This window comes from Lagopus leucura, unplaced genomic scaffold, assembly GCF_019238085.1.
Source record: "Lagopus leucura isolate 7727_CA_CO unplaced genomic scaffold, USGS_WTPT01 Super-Scaffold_100016, whole genome shotgun sequence".
Classification (NCBI taxonomy): domain Eukaryota; kingdom Metazoa; phylum Chordata; class Aves; order Galliformes; family Phasianidae; genus Lagopus; species Lagopus leucura.
In genome coordinates, this window is record NW_024962270.1 from 100,324 (window position 1) to 117,057 (window position 16,734).

The window sequence follows — 16,734 nt, forward strand, 5'->3', positions numbered from 1 at the left end:
CCTCTTGTCCTTCACACACACCACCCACTGCCCACCCCATAGCCCAGCTCACAGCCTCGGGCCTGGTTCTCACAATCCAGCCCTTCTCCCCAACCCCTCGTCCTGCCCTGTGTCCCCGCTGCCGTGTCCCCACACCCGGGCCTGCTGGTGGCACTGTGAAGGTAGCAGTGTGGAGGTGGCCCCGGCCATCTCCAGGAGGAAACGCAGCTGCTGCTTTGAGTCAGAAACTCAGAAAAGGGGAACTGAAAGGGTGGGGTTGGCCGGCCCCGTTCTTCCTCCCTGCAAGGCAGACCCCAGCGCCGTCCCTGCGCTGCGTCCCCACAGCCGCCCCGACTCGCGGTGCTGGGCCGCTCGGGGCAGGCGTGGGGCAGCAGGCACAGCACAGCACAGCACTGTCCATCTGGGCCAGCCGGAAGGGCTCGGTGAGTGCGGGGCACCCAGGGTGGGGGCTGCATCCCAGGGACGTGTGGCAGAAAGTGATGTGACGTGGGCAACACAAGGGCTCACGGCCTCACACCTCTGCTGCGTGTGGCAGCAGTGCTGGGGCGGTGCTGGGGATGGGGGAGGTATCCCAGGTGCTGGGCAGCTGCGGTGTGCCACGACAAGCAGCACCATTTGGGCCATGAGGCCTGGATGCACTCTGAGCTGGCGGCATCCATCCTGCTGCCACGAGGACGTGGGGCGCAGGGCCCTGGGTGTATCAGAGCTGGGGGCTGTGGGGCTATGCCATAATAGGGGGTCAGGGTGGTTTGTGGGTGCTAGGAGTGTGCTGGAACCACCTGTCAGGGTGCTGGCTGGGTGCTGGTGGCACTGGGGCTGCACAGAGCAGGGAGTGGGGGTGATCTGTGAGTGCTGGAGGACACTGGAGCAGGGGGTGGGGGTGCTGGCAGTGCCTTTGCACGCTGAATCCCAGCTCCTGTCCAGCCATTGTGCAGGGTTGCCTGCTGCAGCTCCCCTCCCTGCTTCAACACCCCAACAGTGTGTAGTTGTGGTGGCACTGAGCACAGTGGCCACGTCAATGCACTTCTGTCCGAGGTGTGACAGTGGCAGGAAGTTACGTTATCTAGGGGGGACGCCTTTGCTCACCCGCTCGCCACCTCTGCTGTTACAGTGAGGCAGCGATGGCTGACTGGGGAGGTGAGTACTGCCGGGCAGCCACCAGCACAGGGATGGGGTCTGGTGGCTCTGCACGCATCGACCCCTTCCTTGTCCCTGCTACACACCTGGCAGAGAGGGGCAGCTGGGGAGGAATGTGCTGGGTCAGAGATGGGGAGGCTGCGCTGGGGACAGGGAGACTGCACTGTGATGGGTCAGAGCATCCTTCTGTGACACTCACCATCCTTTCATCCCTGGTGTCACCATGCCAGAGGACACAGTGAGGACCTGTCCATTCTGCCCACCGCTGCTGGGGGTGACACAGTTGCTGCAACACAAGGTAAGGCTCCCTGCGTCTGATGGCCTGTGGGCCAGTCAGTGGCCACTGCAGCCACCTGCCCTGTCCCCGATTCCCTCAGCCCTCATCCCTGGATCAGCCAGAGGCTGCTGGTTCTTCAGATAACCCATTATTTTTAAGTTGTTTTTATTTTTAAACCACCCAAAGAACCCTAAGCAATGGGGCCCACAGAGGGAGAACAGGGGGAGCCCCGGAGTGGGGGAGCCCCATTGTCTGCAGGCACACAGGGCTGGTTTGCTGCCACAAGGTTCTGTGGTGAGGGACTGGGCATTGGAGAAGATGGGAGGGACGCCCTGTTCCTGCCCCCCTGCTGGGCATGCCGTGGGAGAGGCACAGTGGACAGAGCCATGTAGGGACCTCTGGTCCCCTTGTGGTCCCTGTGGTGAGCAGGTGGGCTGCACAGTTGTGTAACAGGGAGCTTGACCCCACTTTTCCAGCGAAAAGAGAACAAACTTGAAGTGAAGGGGTAGAAAGCACAGAGAAGGTACTGAGGGGCACGGATCAGTAGTGGCTCTGTGCGGCTCAGCAGTGGGACCGGGAGCTGGTTACAGCCCTCCATGGGAGCAGCTCACACCTTCAGCCACAGGGTGCTACAGACATCCAGACCCACTCCTGGGGAGGGTCAGGATCTGTGCTGATGGGGGCTGCAGAAGGATTTAAGCACCTCTGTGTGATGGCTAAAGGAAATGCTTTGAGCCTAGCTCACATGGGGAAGGGAGTTCAGCATTGTCTGTGCGCTCCTGCAGGCTCCCTGGGCAGAGGGGGGGAAGGATGGCTCTAGAGCCTTCTTTGCTCTTGGCAGCACAGCACTGCAGGCATTTAGGGCCAGGACCGACCCCTGTTTTTTCGTGGACCTCCTCCCCACAGCTGTCCCTTGTGCAAGGCAGAGCCCAGGCAGCTCAGTGGTAGGAAACAGCCCACACAAACACAGCGGTGCTGAGAGGAGGAGGGAGGGTGCTGGGTGTCACAGCTTGGCCTCTGTGCTCCTCCCCGAGGCGGCATTTGTCACAGCCTCCTCAGCTCCCTCCCATCTAGCCACCAGCACCCAGCTGAAGCTGGAGCCTGTAGGCTGGCAGCTTGGTCCTCACCATGGCATCTCAAGAAGGAAGCAACAGGGAGAGGTGACCCCATAAATACCCTGTATGTGTGTGAGGTCTGGCTGCAGGCAGGTTTTGGGCTGAGCAAGAGCAGTGTCAGTGTCACCCTGCACACAGCAACCCCGTGAGCACGGCGAGGAGGCAGCTGGGGTGGCTGACATGGCCAGCATCATCCTGGAGAGCATCTTCTTGAAGCGCTCGCAGCAGAAGAAGAAAACATCTCCCCTCAACTTCAAGAAGCGCCTGTTCCTGCTGACGGAGAGCAAGCTGTCCTACTACGAGTATGACTTTGAGCGAGGGGTGAGTCTGTGGGGCTGCTGGCGGTCTCTCACCAGCACAAAGCATGGGGATGAGGGTTTCCCCAGGTTCCCACTTTGGGGATCATTCAAACCAATCTCGTCTCTTGCAGCGCCGAGGCAGCAAGAAGGGCTCGGTGGACATTGAGAAGATCACCTGTGTGGAGACGGTGGTGCCCGAAAACAACCCTCCCCCTGAGCGGCAGGTCCCGGTGAGCATCCCTGCTGCTGTTCCCTGTGCTGTTGCTGGGGCAGTGCTGTCTGGCACGGGGCTCTGTGCACACAAATTGTACTGACGGCCAGCCCAACGCAGAGCACGGGGCAGGAGAGGCAAGGGCTGTGAGCTGAGCTGCAGGATGTCAGTGTCCATCTCTCCCTCTCTCTTCCAGAAGAAAGGGGAGGATTACAACATGGAGCAGATCTCCATCATTGAGCGGTTCCCCTACCCCTTTCAGGTGAGTTCTCATCGTGCTCACTTCACCTTTCTGCTCCATCTGGCTGCAGGGCAGGAGCTGGCATTGCAGCAGGGGTGAGAAGAGCAGGGAGACTTGAGGACAAGCACAGCATCATTTTGGGGACACCCTGCTGCTGCGTGGGGCAGGCTGATGAGCCTTCATGGGCAGTGAGGAATCGGGCAGCTCTCTGGAAAAGGAGATGGATGCCGGCTCTGAGCTTTGTCCTGCAGTTTTCAGTGTCCTGGCCAGTACTGGAGGGATGGATGCTATTTGCTCTCTCAGCCCCCAACCCAGTTGCTCACTGTCACCCCACACGGCCCCCAGCACAATGAAAGTCAGAGAAGGAAGTGGAAAGTCTCAGGGGAAGGGGCTTATTTATAACATCTCTGTCACGGTTCCATGAGCACCACGGGGCCAGCACGCAGCGGCACGGCTTTTGCTCCTCATCGAATGCTCTGGCTGGCTGCAAGCCTCTGCTCTCCTATTTTCCCCCCATGAGCCACGGCCCTGCGCTGAGCACATTGTCTACAGGTGGTGTATGACGAGGGGCCCCTCTATGTCTTCTCCCCGACAGAGGAGCTGCGCAAACGCTGGATCCATCAGCTGAAGAGCGGTGAGTTTTGGGCACCCAGCTGCGTGTGCGGCGTGACTCAGAGCGCTGGGTTTCCGGGGGCTCGCTGCCTCGTGGTTACGATATCCCATATCTGCAGAAGAGAGCTCTATCAGAAAGTGCTCCCATGACGAGCGAAATCATAAGGGCTATTCCCCTGCTTGCATCATTTGTGCCATCCCTGTGCTGCCACGAGCCTGGGGAGAGGGGCGCTCACCTCCTGCTGATTCCTACAGCATCGTCTGAGGCATCTTGCCATCCCACAAACCTGCTCCAAAGCAGTTCAAGCAACTTCAGAAGTCACTGAGAGCTGGAGGAAATGGCAGATGTGGCCACAGAGCTCCACCAGTACGCAAGGGGAGGGTAGGGCCCCCATTGCATTGGGAAGGAAATGAGGACAACAAGCATATTAGGAGCCTGGACCATCTCCCAGCTCATCCCAAGCCCCGTGTGATGCTGCTGAGCTGATGCTTTGCTGTGGAGCTGCTCTCTCCTCGAGCTGGGAACGCCTTGCTGCAGCACTGCACAGAGAGGCTGGGCTGTTTGTGGTCAGCCAAAATCTGATGGAGCTGCCTGTGTGTCTGTGTGTGTGTATATTTCTGTGGCTTTGTGCTGGTGGGGTTAGATTAGCTGCTCAAATTGACCCAGGGAAGTTTGCCTGAGCGAGGAGGAAGCAGAGCGGGCTGATAACGAGGAAGTCAGTTATCTCACAAGAGCCCTGCTGCTCTGCCTGGCTGCCAGCCCCAGCCCCACTTCCCCACTCCAAGAGGACGGTGTGGTGGCAGTGGAAACCATTGCAGAATCTGCAGGGAAAGAGAGAGAGAAAATGCTGGCTGTTTGCTGCTGGGATGCCCACATCCTGCTTCCTGAAGAGACAGGGCTCTCTGCAGGCAGTGGAGACAGTGCAGGCCATCATGCTGAGGTGGCATTTAGGAACATCCAAGTGTCCCCACGGCTTGGGGATGAGCAGCAGGAAGCCGGTTGGTGCCTGCTTGGAGAGGGAGCAATCTCCCAGCAAGGAAGGTTGCTGAGCAGGCAGGGGATGGTAGCAGCATTCTGCCCTGCCTGCAGGAAAGCCAGGCCCAGCATTTCTGGAAAGAAAAAAAAAAAAAGGCTCAGAAGATCTGTGAGTTGTGGACCTCAGCAGCCTGGGGGATGCTGGACATATCAGCTGGCAGGAGGAGCGGTTGCAGCAGGACCTGGCCCTCCAGACGTGCTCGTGTCCCTTTGCAGAGCTGCTGAAGAGCTCTGATCAAATCTGAGAGGGAAGGGCTGGCCCTCCTCCAGCTAGCAGCTTGGTGGCACAGGGTTAGCGTTGCTGTGGCAGAGAGGCAAGAGCAACCAGCTGGAGGAAACGCAAGCAGAAGGGCCACGTAACTGTGTATCAGTGGCAGAACAGGGAGTGAAATGACTTACTGGGGCTGATCCTCTGCACTTGGGGTCACACACGTCTCCCCTCCTTGACCGCAGTGATCCGATACAACAGCGACCTGGTGCAGAAGTACCACCCCTGCTTCTGGATTGATGGCCAGTACCTGTGCTGCTCCCAGACAGCCAAGAACGCCATGGGCTGCAAGATCTTGGAGAGCAGGAATGGCAGTAAGACACTGGGCACCCTCCCCTTGCCTATGGCCAGCCCTGGTGATCGCCTCTCACCTGCCCATAGCAGCTAGAGATCTGTTCTCACCTTTGTTTTTTGTATTGTGAAGGTTTAAAAGCTGGGCGGTCGCATCGCAAAACAAAGAAGCCTCTTCCCCCCACGCCTGAGGAGGACACGGTAAGGACCAGTGAATGTGGGATTGCTCCAAAGTGTTGAAAGAAAAGTCTGCAGGATTTTATAGACCAGAGCTTGGCTCTGGAGGAGGATGTCAAAGTAGAGCCCAAAGGGGCTTGAAGCAGGGGATGGAGCCCAAAGAGCTGGGCGAACACCAAATGATCTCACCCCTTAGAAGTCCCCCAGGGGAGCTGGGAAGAGAGAGTAGTCCTGACATGAGATAAAGTCTAAAAGTTCAAGGAAGACATTTAGAAGCACTGGGTTGGGTCAGTCTCTTGCTGGAATTATATGTGGGAGCTGAAATGGAATGCTGTGCTAACCTGGCCAGGCTTGGGGATGGTCTTTGCCCAGGAAATAGCATGTTTGCCAGCTTCACCACATTCCTTGTTCTCCCTTGCCACGAGGAAGATGGTGATGAAGCCCCTGCCCCCTGAGCCAGCCCTCAGTGCAGCAGGAGAAATGAAGAAGGTGGTGGCCCTGTACAACTACGTGCCAATGAATGTGCAGGACCTGCAGCTGCAGAAGGGTGAGGAGTACCTCATCCTGGAGGAAAGCCACCTGCCCTGGTGGAAAGCCCGTGACAAGAATGGGTAAGAGCTCCCACTATCCATGGCATTCACCCTGCAGCTGAGTCCTATCCCAGCACTGCTCCTGGGGCAGCCCCAAGGACCCCCACCTGACACTGGGGAATCCCCACTGGTCTCAGACTCTCAAACTATTTTCTCCTGCAGAAGGGAAGGATACATCCCCAGCAACTATGTCACCGAAACCAGCAATTCCCTGGAGATTTATGAGTGAGTAGGAGAAAGCGTGGTGATCTGGCAAGTTGTGCTCGGTTGGAGACCTTTTACATCCACTTCTGGGCCAGGATCAGGCCAGGATGGGAACAGGGCTGGCCTGGGGGTCTCCCTGATGGTTATATCCCTCCCTGTTCCAGGTGGTACTCAAAGAATATCACTCGGAGCCAAGCAGAGCAACTGCTGAAGCAGGAGGTTAGTGCTGACTGCCAGGTCTGGGTCTTCTACACACAGGACTTCTGCAGGCTGCTGTCGCCTCACATCTAGCATGGGCCAGCCCTGGCTGGGAGGGGAAAGCTGGGCTCATCTCTAAGCCACCAGAGAACAGGCCAGCACCCACAGCTCCTTCGATGTTCACAGCTGGAAAGGGAGGGAGGAGTATGTGGCCTGATCTCCATCAGGGTCAATCAGTCTCTCTTCAATGAAACGATGTGTTTCTGAATGCAGTGGATATTGAGGGCCAGTAGATTTAGGAGCGATGCAAGACTACCCCTTCTTCTGTAGCTGACAAGGAGAATAGAGCTGGCTGGATCCAGACCAGAAATTCCTTAGGTAGCTGAAAGCCCCATGGTCCCAGCACTGCAGCCCAGCAGTATAGTTAGCCTGCACTGCCTGGGGGACAAACAAATGAACCCTGCAGCCTGTGTTACCCCAGCAGCCCCAGGAACTGTCTCCACTGTGATCTCCTCCCAGAAAGCAAGTCAGTAGGTGCCCCAAAGCAGGGGCCACAAGCAGGACTCCTTTCATTCGCTGCACCCTCTCCAGTCATGCTGTGATTGTCCCTCTTGCCTGCTGTGCTCACTTCCTCACAATTACCTCATCCTATCTTCCCCCCCCCTCCTTTTTTTTTTAGGGTAAGGAAGGGGGCTTCATTGTCCGAGACTCTACCAGCAAGACAGGGAAATACACTGTCTCTGTTTATGCCAAGTCTGCTGTGTAAGTGGATCTAAGAATAGCTTGCTGCTATCTCAGAGGGCCCCTCCAGGCACCTCTCACTCTCTGCTTGCCCTTCCCAAGCTGCTGACCCCATGCACTGTTTCTCCAGAGACCCCCAAGGGGTGATCCGCCATTACGTTGTATGCTGCACCCCTCAGAATCAGTATTACCTGGCAGAAAAGCACCTGTTCAACACCATCCCAGAGCTCATCACGTACCATCAGCACAACTCTGCCGGTGAGTGCTCACGGGTGCAGGCAGAGCTTGCAGCCACAGCCTTGAACCTAATGCCCCTCATAAACTGGAAGCACCTGGGCTCCACACAGGTGGAGTACAGTCACCATCTCCCTGCTCTGGCACAGCCCAGTGGCAGCTTTAGCAGAGCAAAACAGCCTGGAAAACACACCTCTGCTCTGCATGGCTGAATCCCCAGGAACTTCACACCCCCCCGATCATCCCTTCCCCTGAATTCCATCCATCAAACACCCCTCTACCCTCACCCCATATCTTTCAGTAATGCTTTGTTCTCCCATCCACAGCCCTCACTAGGCTGTAAAGAAACATTGTTCTCTTTTACTGATGCAATTTCAATCGATCCCGTTCTGGACAAAAGTAAAATATGAACCTGTCCCTCTTAACCTATCCAGCAGTGTGGGTTTGCAGATGATAAAGCATCTCTCAAACAGGGAATGGAGATAGGAGGATGCAGCCCAAGAAAAGCTGGAACAAGAATGTTCCAAGCAAGGACAAGCTGTGACAGGCTCAAAGAAAGTACAGGGACAGAGTGAGGCCACCAGGTTTTACTGACTTCACAGCGTCCTCCTTTTCTTGGGCTGAAGGCAGGAGGCCTGTATTCTCTGCTGAAACATCGTGGTGTGGCAGTGCACCTTTCTGTGTTTCAGGGCTCATATCCAGACTGAAGTATCCCGTGTCTCGACACCAGAAAAGTGCCCCTTCCACAGCTGGCCTGGGCTATGGTAAGCTGTCTCAGGCTTCCTTAATTTTCCCTGGCTGCAGGGCCTGAAGGGTGCTTGGGTGCTCTGTCTGCAGGAACTCCTTGGGGCTGAGCTCCTGGTCGTTTCCCCACAGCAGGGCCCACATTGTTCCCTGGAATCCCTTCCTAATACTCCCTGGCTCTCTGGGACAATACCAACCAAGAGACTTGCAATTCTATCCCCTGGATGAAAAGGTCTTGGACTTCATGATTTTTCTGTGATGGTTTTTCAGGCATACTTCTGGTCTTTCAGCACATTCTTTCAGGCAGCACGTGCTTATGAGCTCTTCTTGGACCAGCTAGACCAGATCACTGGGAGAACCCTGCAGGAAGGGCACTCATCATATTCACACTCTCTGTCCTAGGGTCGTGGGAGATTGACCCGAAGGACCTGACCTTCCTGAAGGAACTGGGGACAGGGCAGTTTGGCGTGGTGAAGTATGGGAAATGGAGAGGCCAATACAACGTTGCCATCAAGATGATCAGGGAGGGCTCCATGTCAGAAGATGAGTTTATCGATGAAGCCAAAGTCATGATGTAAGTGGTGAGCAGCCCCCAGGTCAGTGCAGCATGTATCTTGTCAGAATACCTGCACTCCCAGATGGTTTGGAGGGACAGCATCGGGAGGCTTCATGCACTGCAGAATGAATCTGCACTTCGAGAGCCTGTACTCTTTCTGCTGGTTTGGGCAGTGAGCATTCCAGGAGCACTCTTCCCTGCCCAATTCTCCTTCTTCTTATTCAGCAATGCTTCTTTTGCAGCTTGTCCCTACAGATGCTCAGAAATGCCCTTCTTGCCCCCAACACAGGAACCTATCTCATGAGAAGCTGGTGCAGCTCTATGGGGTCTGCACAAAGCAGCGTCCCATCTTCATCATCACTGAGTACATGGCCAACGGCTGTCTACTGAACTTCCTGAGGGAAACTCAGCGGCGGTTCCAGCCTGCTGAGCTGCTGGAAATGTGCAAAGATGTCTGTGAAGCTATGGAGTATCTAGAATCCAAGCAGTTTCTGCACCGAGACCTGGTAGGCATGCAGCCAAAGGACACCTCTCCAGCTCAGCTGTAGCTACAGCATGTCCTCAACAGGGTCCAGCTAATTCAGTGGTGTGAAGAGAGGAATCTACAGCCTCAGATTATCCCTGCAAGCTTCCCTGCCCACCTGAGCATAGACAGGGTGCCCACTATGGCATGTCTGAAGTCACTGCTGTGCAGTGGGTTAACAGAAAGGGAAGGACTAGGCAGCTTTCTGGGGACAGGAATGCATTTTTGGCTAGAGCAGAGCTTTGCGTCAGGCAACACAAGCAGCATTCACTAGCTCAGGCATGGAGCTTTAATCCCCATGTAAAGCTGAGCCTGTGGTTTTTCAGGCCTCTGGCTGGCATTGCCAGCATGCGGTCCTGCTGTGTGCCATATCTGATCTCCTCCTCATGCTGCTTTGTCAAGGCAAAATCACACCAGGGAAATTGTCCCTTCATGGATAAATTGGAGGCCTAGAGGGTCCTGCCTTGTCAGACAAAATGGGGCAAAGCATTAGATGGATGGGGATGAGGCAAAGTTGCAGATGGTACAGGGAGATGAAAGGAGCAGGTGGGAATGACAGCCTCCATCTCTCCATCTACAGGCTGCTCGCAACTGTTTGGTGAACGACCAAGGGATTGTGAAAGTCTCAGATTTTGGCCTTTCCAGGTCTGGTAATACATCTGTGTCACTTTTCTGTCTCGATTTCCTATTGCCTTTGTCAGTTTCTTCTGCACTTTTGTCTATCTCTCCCACAGTTCTCCAGCTCGGCTTTTCCTCTGCCTTCTCCTGTCTTTCATCTGTCTGGCTCAACCTCCTTCACCCTTCCATCATCCCTTTCCTACATCCTTTATCCCTGTTGTACTGTCTTCTTGCTGCTTCTTCCTCCATCTCCAGGCTCCTGGCTGCAGCCTTCTTTTCACAAGCCATTTTTGCTATGTCACCCTCACTCATTCCCAGTCTCAACTAACATAATCTTGTCTCCAAAGGGACATTTTTGCCTTTTGAAACCCATGCAGAGTGCAAACTCTGATCACTCTGAAAGCTGTAAATTCCTTTCGGGCTTTGTTGGTTGCATGGATGAGTGAGAAGTGAAATTGAGGACAGGTGCCCTGATCTGTTGATGTGCTGCAGATACGTTCTGGATGATGAGTACACAAGCTCCATGGGGTCAAAGTTTCCAGTTCGGTGGTCTCCTCCTGAAGTTCTCCTGTACAGCAAGTTCAGCAGCAAATCCGACGTGTGGTCGTTTGGTAAGAGCACGGGGTTAATGACTCAGGGGGGCAGGAGGAGGCCCAGCAGCAGTAAGCAGCCCGCTGCACATGGACACTACCACGTGTCCCCGCCGTTTCCCACCACAGGCGTGCTGATGTGGGAGGTTTACTCTCTGGGAAAGATGCCTTACGAGAGGTTTAACAACAGCGAGACCACAGAGCACGTCATCCAAGGCCTGCGCCTCTACAGGCCTCAGCAGGCTTCAGAGCGGGTCTACGCCATCATGTACAGCTGCTGGCACGAGGTACGTGCGCGCTGCGGGTCCGGCAGAGGGCACGGCGCGGTGCGGGCGCCCACAGCCCTTCCTCTCGCCCCGCAGAAGGCCGAGGAGCGCCCCACCTTCACCGCGCTGCTGGGCAGCATCGTGGACATCACAGACGAAGAGCCGTGACCATCCCCAGCCGCCCTCCCTTCCCGGTGCCGGTGGCTGGAACTAACGGGCCGGGGAAACGGGACGGCACCTGGGCAGCCGCTGTGCGCACAGCGCGGGCTGAGGAGCCCCACAGAACCCCTCAATAAACCCCTCCTAACGGCTCCGGGCCTGCCGACGCTGAGCATGCGCAGCGCGGGCGGAAGTAAGGGGAGGGCGGGCGGAAGTAAGGGGGCGGGCGTACGCATGCGCGGTCGCAGTGCGGCGCGGCACGTGAAGGTCGTGGCGGCGGCGGCATGGAGGCGCCGTCCGGCGGCGGGCTGGGGGGAGCCGATCCGCAGCTCCAGCGCTTCATCGAGGTGGAGACTCAGAAACAGCGGTTCCAGCAGCTGGTGCACCAGATGACCGAGCTCTGCTGGGTACGGCGAGAGCTGGGAGGGCGGGAGGGCGCAGCGGCTCCGGTTAACCTAAGGAGGCGGTGGGGTGGGGTGGGCCGGGCCTCATCCTGTGGGGAGGAGGGGGATGGGGGCACGGCGAAAGCCCTCTACCTCGGGGTTTGGGATTCGAGGAGAGCTCCAGGGGTTGTTCCGGGGAGGGGAGGCTGAGGTGGAAGAGCGGGAGTTTGAAGGGGGGAATAGTGGGCGCAGTGCTGCACCCCCGGATCCAATGCAGCCACTGCTCCACAGGAGAAGTGCATGGACAAGCCCGGGCCGAAGCTGGACAGCCGGGCTGAGACGTGCTTCGTGAACTGCGTGGAGCGTTTCATCGACACCAGTCAGTTCATCCTGAACCGGCTGGAACAGACGCAGAAATCCAAATCGGCCTTCTCGGAGAGCCTGTCCGACTGAGCGGCCCCAAAAACGGGGGGTGGGACGGCCCTGCTGCACCCTGCGCCCATCCCTCTGCTGCCCCGACAAGCCGAGGTCAGCTCCAGGGCGTAGGGTTTAATTAAATGACGGTTTTGTGAAAGCTGCAGCCAGCCAGATGAGAGCCCATAACAGATCCGCCCGCTCTTCAGCGCGGTGTTGTGCTGCGCCCATCCCCAATCACCAGGAAGCATCTTCACACTGGGACACAGGGGCTGCAGGTGTCATGCATGAGGTGGTGGTGGTGGGGTTGCTCCCAGCAATAAGCATGCCACTGCTGCCTTAAAACAGTGCTGCACACACCTCCATTGCACAAAACCAACCCACTGCGCAGTCCCCATTGCTGTGCAGAAGGAGAGCAGCAGGACTGCCCAGCACAGGCACCCCTAAAGAGGAGAGCTGCTGGGCATGGTGAACATCCCTGGCAGTGTCACTGCTGGAAGACATTTCAAGGCTTCCCCAAAGTCATTCATGTGGCCAAGTGACAAACTTTCAAATTGCAGCACGGCTCTCTCGATACTGACTTGCTCCATTCATTGCTTTCTCTCAGTCAATGTAATAAATATTAAGTGGGTGAAATTTTTAACACGAAATTCTCCTTTGTTCAGGTAGATGATCACTGAAAAATGGAAATATGGCATTCTTGTAATTCCTTCTCCTTCACGGTGATTTTATTTATTTGCAAAATTAGAAGAGAAGGGGAATAATTGTCTTCTGGGTAGGCAACCTGCTGTGAATTCTGATTTGTTGCTCAACATATTTGGTCCTATGAATCAAAGCTCACGTTTGTGGCCTTTCCCCTTCCTCCCTTAAGGGTTAACAGAACCTGCTTCCTTGTGTAGTTTCTACAGAGAGCCCAACTACAGGAAAAATACAGCCAGCTGCTTTGTAACTACCTGCACCTTTATTTGTGGGGATTACTGGAGGGCAGCCTGCGGCTGTGTCTTCTGGACTTTTGCCCCTTGGAAATTACACAGAGCTTCTAACTGGAAAAACAACCAGCACCTATTAACTCACCTTCTGAAACGCAGTGTTTCAGCGCTGTTTGCAGACAGCCTGGCTGTGGGAAGCACAGAGTGACCCACGTTTCTAACATGTGGCTTGGAGCTCTCACAGAGAAACCTCACAAAGTGGTTCTGTGCGTGACAGTTTGCCATGGGTGGCTGGATGGGGTGTGTGCAGCATCTAATGGGTGTCTTGTAGCCAGCAGCCTTCCTAGGAGTGATTCAGAATGAGTTAAATAGAGCTATGCATATACTAACCTGCAAGGATACAGCTATTTGCCCATCTTTCCAAAGCTTACCTCAATAGCTAAAGACTGTTAGGTCCCTCCTGTCCCCACTGTGAGCCATTCTCCCTTCCATCTCTGCCCTGAGTTTCTCTCAGGCACCCGCATCATTCCTCCTACCCCTGCAATCCTTCATGCCCCTCTGTGCTGGCCCAGCTCCTGGTACAAACGCATCTCCAGCTTCCTGGTAACTGAACACTGCTGGCTTTAATGCTGTATGCAGGTGCATCATCAGCCTGCAGAACAGATGCTGCATGATCCCCTCTGTAAGAGCCAGAACATCACAGGGCAGCACCACTGAAGTTCTCCAGTCTTGGCTGTATTCTTCTCTTGGATGTGAACCTGTAAATAAATTCTAACAGTGAGCCGAACCAGCAGTTTACGGAAGAATTTTTGAAGTACCACTCTGGGTATGTCATCCTTAAGGGCAGGCACTTGTCTTCTATCCACATCATATCAGCACCACGTTAGAAGATTAACAGTGACAAAATAAGTATTCTTAAAAAAAAATGCTCGGAGGCTTCCTCAGCCCTTGTCTTCAGTAAGGGTTATTAGCACCGTGTTAGTGCTGCAGGCCTCTGTGCAGCCAAGCAGATCCTGGCAAGGGCAGATCAATCCCTCACGAAAGCTGAAGAGGCACTGGGTCCTGGCAGCAGGGAAGTTCTCAGCACTTGTGTCTGTAACAATGAAGGATGTTACAGGAAGGATGCAGTCCCTGCCAGCTCCCAGACGGTGGGAGGTCACACTGATCACACACCTAAGGCAGGCAGAAAGCAACTGCTAGCTCTGCACACACCGAAGTACTTAGCAGCATCCAATGCAGCACGTTCAACCTTGCACCTTGTGGAGCTGCTCGCTGGCTGGAGCTGACAGCACTTCAGAAGCTCCCTCATACACTTTCACCTTCCTCCTCTTCTGTGCTCTGAGAGCTTTTGTCCTCGGAGGGCAGAAGAGGCTGGTGCTGACACGACTGATGTCTGTCCGTGCCCCTCCATGCCGTGCGCAGGTCTGTCCTGCCTTGCTGCAGGAAGAGGGGCAGGAGGTCTGGGCTGAAGGGCACGTCCCTGAAGGCGTGAAGGAGGAAGATGCCGGACACGATGGTGAGGAAGCCGCTGATGGTGCCAATGATGTTGTCTAGCACCATGTGTTGCCACTCCTTGAAGAGGATGGCGGAACATGTCATGACTGAGGTGGTGAACAGCACATAGTAAATGGGAGTGACCACGGATGTGTTGAAGATATCCAGGGCTTTGTTCAGGTAGTTGATCTGCACGCTGATGCAGATCACCAGGCACACCAGAAGCACCCAGCCCAGCGGTTCTTTCAGGACTGGCTTCCCAGCAAACAGCTCTTTCAGGGCAATCCCCAAGCCTTTGACACACGATACAGAAAGTGAGCCGATGGCAGAGCAGACCAAAACATAAACCAAGACGTTGCTCCGTCCGTAACGGGGTCCAGCCACAAAGATGAGCAGGAGGGAGCTCACCAGGACGCACACAGCAAACACAATGAATCCTTGGAGAAAGAATAATTAAAGGCTCTATCAGAATGGAGAACAGTAGTCCCAGTGACAGAACAACAAGCAGGGCAGTGGCACACCCAGAACCTAGGGCATTACTAGCTGCTGGGGGCATGCTGACCAAGAAGGGGGGGGCACAGCCCTACAGGAGCACCGTGCAGGAGGGCAGCAGAAAGCTAAATGCTGCAGGGTGTGGTGGGAAAGAGAGTCCCCATCGGTCTAGTCAAGCTGTTCCCTCCCCAGTACTGTTATTTCCAAGTCTGAAATTGACATGATGCCTTTCATTTAGCTACCTGGATCTTTCAGCTTCTCTGCCATCGACTCCAGGCTGGAAACCTCTTCTTCCTGAGGAGCGTGGATTACCATCACCGTGGAGCCCAGGATGCTTAGGACACAGCCAATCTTGCCATGAACAGTCAGCTGCTCATTCAGGAAGGTGGAAGACAGAACCGCACTGAAAAATCAAATCAAAACAACAACAACAAACAAAACAAGAAAGGCCTAGCAGTTAGGAATGGAACATCTGAGGGAAGAGACAGAGGAAAGCAGAGCAGCTTTCACCATTTAGGGTGGTAGGTGAGGTAAGGATGGTTCTGAGGCTGCTTACCTAACGAGGACACTCAGAGCACCCAGCGGAGTTACCAGCGTTGCAGGGGCAAAGGCATAGGCAGCAAAATTTGCTGCTTCTCCAATTCCCACTGCAAGAGAAACTCTGTCAGGTGAACATCAGAGTAAAGAGCAGTTCAGTGTAATACAAATGTATGTGCAGGCAGAAGATTTCCCGTGTGCAACCAGGAGAGGACAGTGCCAGCCAGAACAAGCCGAAGCTTTTCCCTCTAGGACACAGGAGGCTCCTGGTGACACGTGGTTATCCCCAGCCACACGTGGCCATCCAGCTAAGCAATAACAAGAGAAACACCTTTACATGTCCTCAAAGCTGAAAGGAGCTTTGGCTCATTACTTTTTCTAAGTTAATCTCTGCTGGAAAGGTTCTTAGGGCTTTTTGCAGGGTAAATCAAGTGTCACGTTTGACAAGCATGCAGCCGAGCTGCTGGATCAGTGTTAGCTGCTGTGCTGATGAGCATCACCTGAGTGCAGGGTTTGGGCAGGGTCAGGAGCACTGACTCAACCCAGTCAGACCAGTTCCTCCGTTCCATTTTAGCAGGGCTTCAAAATAATTTAGAGTTATAATTAGATCAACATCCCCACACGTTCAGGAGCTAAAAATCAAACAGTTCAGCAATCCTAGGATGGCTGGGCTGAAAGGGACCTCAAAGGTCAGCCAGTTCCCATCCCCTGCTGCAGGCAGGGCTGCCCAGCACTCAGCCAGCCGGGCACCAGAGGGATGCGCAGCCCGGCTCCGGGCAGCACCGTGCACGAAGGCTGCAGGGAAATCCCCTCGGAGCACAGGCCGAGCACTCCCAGCTCCCAGCCCTTCCCCGCAGCAGAGCTGCTCCAACCCTCGAGCATCCTCGTGGGTTCCTCCCGACCCTTCCTGCGTTCTGGATGCAACGCGGGACCTCAGGAGGGCAGAGCAGAGGCACAGCCCCTCTCCCGGCGTCCCTCCTCCCCCCGTCGGCGCTGGGTTCAATCCTGCTGCTCAGCCTTTCCCGAGCTCTCGGTACTCACTGCACAGCAGCCCTGCCCACCACAGCCACTCCCGCAGGTACGCGTGCCCTCCGTGCCCTGCGGGGAGAAACGGACGCGGCAATGAAGGCGCCGCGCAGCCGCAGGCGGAGCCCCGCTCGGAGTCGGCTCGGGCCGTACCTGCCCTGGGACGACCGCGGCCGCACAGGCGGAGCAGCCCCTTCTTCTTCAGGATAAAGCTGCCCCCGATGAAGACGCTGGAAGCCAAAGCCAACCCCAGCCCCACGTAAAAGCCGTGCCGACCTCCCGCCGGCCCCATGGTGCCTCCGGTCCGCCGCGATGGCTTTCCCCCAGCACGGAACGGGCGGTGCGGGGCTGCGAGCAGCCCGGACGGCACAC

The 16,734-nt window shown here is 55.7% G+C and overlaps 3 protein-coding genes across 5 annotated transcripts; 2 read left to right on the top strand and 1 right to left on the bottom strand.

The window, feature by feature from the left end:
• The first annotated feature begins 304 nt into the window (after positions 1 to 304).
• On the top strand, positions 305 to 11,233 carry BTK (Bruton tyrosine kinase). 2 transcript variants are annotated; one of them, XM_042876429.1, is made up of 20 exons: positions 305 to 422; positions 1,368 to 1,435; positions 2,668 to 2,850; positions 2,960 to 3,058; positions 3,236 to 3,301; positions 3,833 to 3,914; positions 5,382 to 5,510; positions 5,621 to 5,688; positions 6,094 to 6,275; positions 6,417 to 6,479; positions 6,623 to 6,677; positions 7,336 to 7,418; positions 7,528 to 7,655; positions 8,321 to 8,395; positions 8,778 to 8,949; positions 9,221 to 9,437; positions 10,035 to 10,099; positions 10,565 to 10,683; positions 10,792 to 10,949; positions 11,025 to 11,233. In XM_042876429.1, the coding sequence occupies exons 3-20, from the start codon at positions 2,710 to 2,712 to the stop codon at positions 11,094 to 11,096; spliced, it is 1,974 nt and encodes a 657-aa protein (XP_042732363.1). In that variant the 5' UTR covers positions 305 to 422; positions 1,368 to 1,435; positions 2,668 to 2,709; the 3' UTR covers positions 11,097 to 11,233. The 2 variants fall into 2 exon arrangements, with proteins under 2 accessions (XP_042732363.1, XP_042732362.1); XM_042876428.1 differs by lacking the exons at positions 305 to 422; positions 1,368 to 1,435 and having other exon boundaries at positions 2,351 to 2,850; positions 3,239 to 3,301.
• A 113-nt stretch (positions 11,234 to 11,346) lies between these two features.
• TIMM8A (translocase of inner mitochondrial membrane 8A) lies at positions 11,347 to 13,600 on the top strand. The gene is made up of 2 exons (XM_042876435.1): positions 11,347 to 11,494; positions 11,762 to 13,600. Exons 1-2 carry the CDS (start codon positions 11,372 to 11,374, stop codon positions 11,921 to 11,923), a joined length of 285 nt encoding a protein of 94 aa, XP_042732369.1. The 5' UTR covers positions 11,347 to 11,371; the 3' UTR covers positions 11,924 to 13,600.
• On the bottom strand, positions 13,418 to 16,727 carry LOC122182828 (magnesium transporter NIPA2-like). Of its 2 annotated transcripts, XM_042876433.1 has the most exons (5): positions 16,516 to 16,727; positions 16,378 to 16,434; positions 15,356 to 15,446; positions 15,042 to 15,202; positions 13,418 to 14,744 (listed from the first exon to the last, which is right to left on the bottom strand). In XM_042876433.1, exons 1-5 carry the CDS (start codon positions 16,652 to 16,654, stop codon positions 14,119 to 14,121), a joined length of 1,074 nt encoding a protein of 357 aa, XP_042732367.1. In that variant the 5' UTR covers positions 16,655 to 16,727; the 3' UTR covers positions 13,418 to 14,118. The 2 variants fall into 2 exon arrangements, with proteins under 2 accessions (XP_042732367.1, XP_042732368.1); XM_042876434.1 differs by lacking the exon at positions 16,378 to 16,434.
• Positions 16,728 to 16,734: the final 7 nt, after the last annotated feature.

Bases quoted from the DNA above. Each gene is read 5' to 3' on its own strand.
- LOC122182828 (XM_042876433.1), bottom strand. From the start codon at position 16,654: ATGGGGCCGGCGGGAGGTCGGCACGGCTTTTACGTGGGGCTGGGGTTG. The intron at 16,435-16,515 runs GTACGGCCCGAG...TTCTCCCCGCAG, and splicing joins CCGCGGTCGTCCCAGGGCAG to GGCACGGAGGGCACGCGTAC. The intron at 14,745-15,041 runs GTAGCTAAATGA...TCTTTCTCCAAG, and splicing joins AGAGAAGCTGAAAGATCCAG to GATTCATTGTGTTTGCTGTG.
- BTK (XM_042876429.1), top strand. From the start codon at position 2,710: ATGGCCAGCATCATCCTGGAGAGCATCTTCTTGAAGCGCTCGCAGCAG. The intron at 6,276-6,416 runs GTAAGAGCTCCC...TTTCTCCTGCAG, and splicing joins AAAGCCCGTGACAAGAATGG to AAGGGAAGGATACATCCCCA. The intron at 7,419-7,527 runs GTAAGTGGATCT...CTGTTTCTCCAG, and splicing joins GTTTATGCCAAGTCTGCTGT to AGACCCCCAAGGGGTGATCC.
- TIMM8A (XM_042876435.1), top strand. From the start codon at position 11,372: ATGGAGGCGCCGTCCGGCGGCGGGCTGGGGGGAGCCGATCCGCAGCTC. The intron at 11,495-11,761 runs GTACGGCGAGAG...ACTGCTCCACAG, and splicing joins AGATGACCGAGCTCTGCTGG to GAGAAGTGCATGGACAAGCC.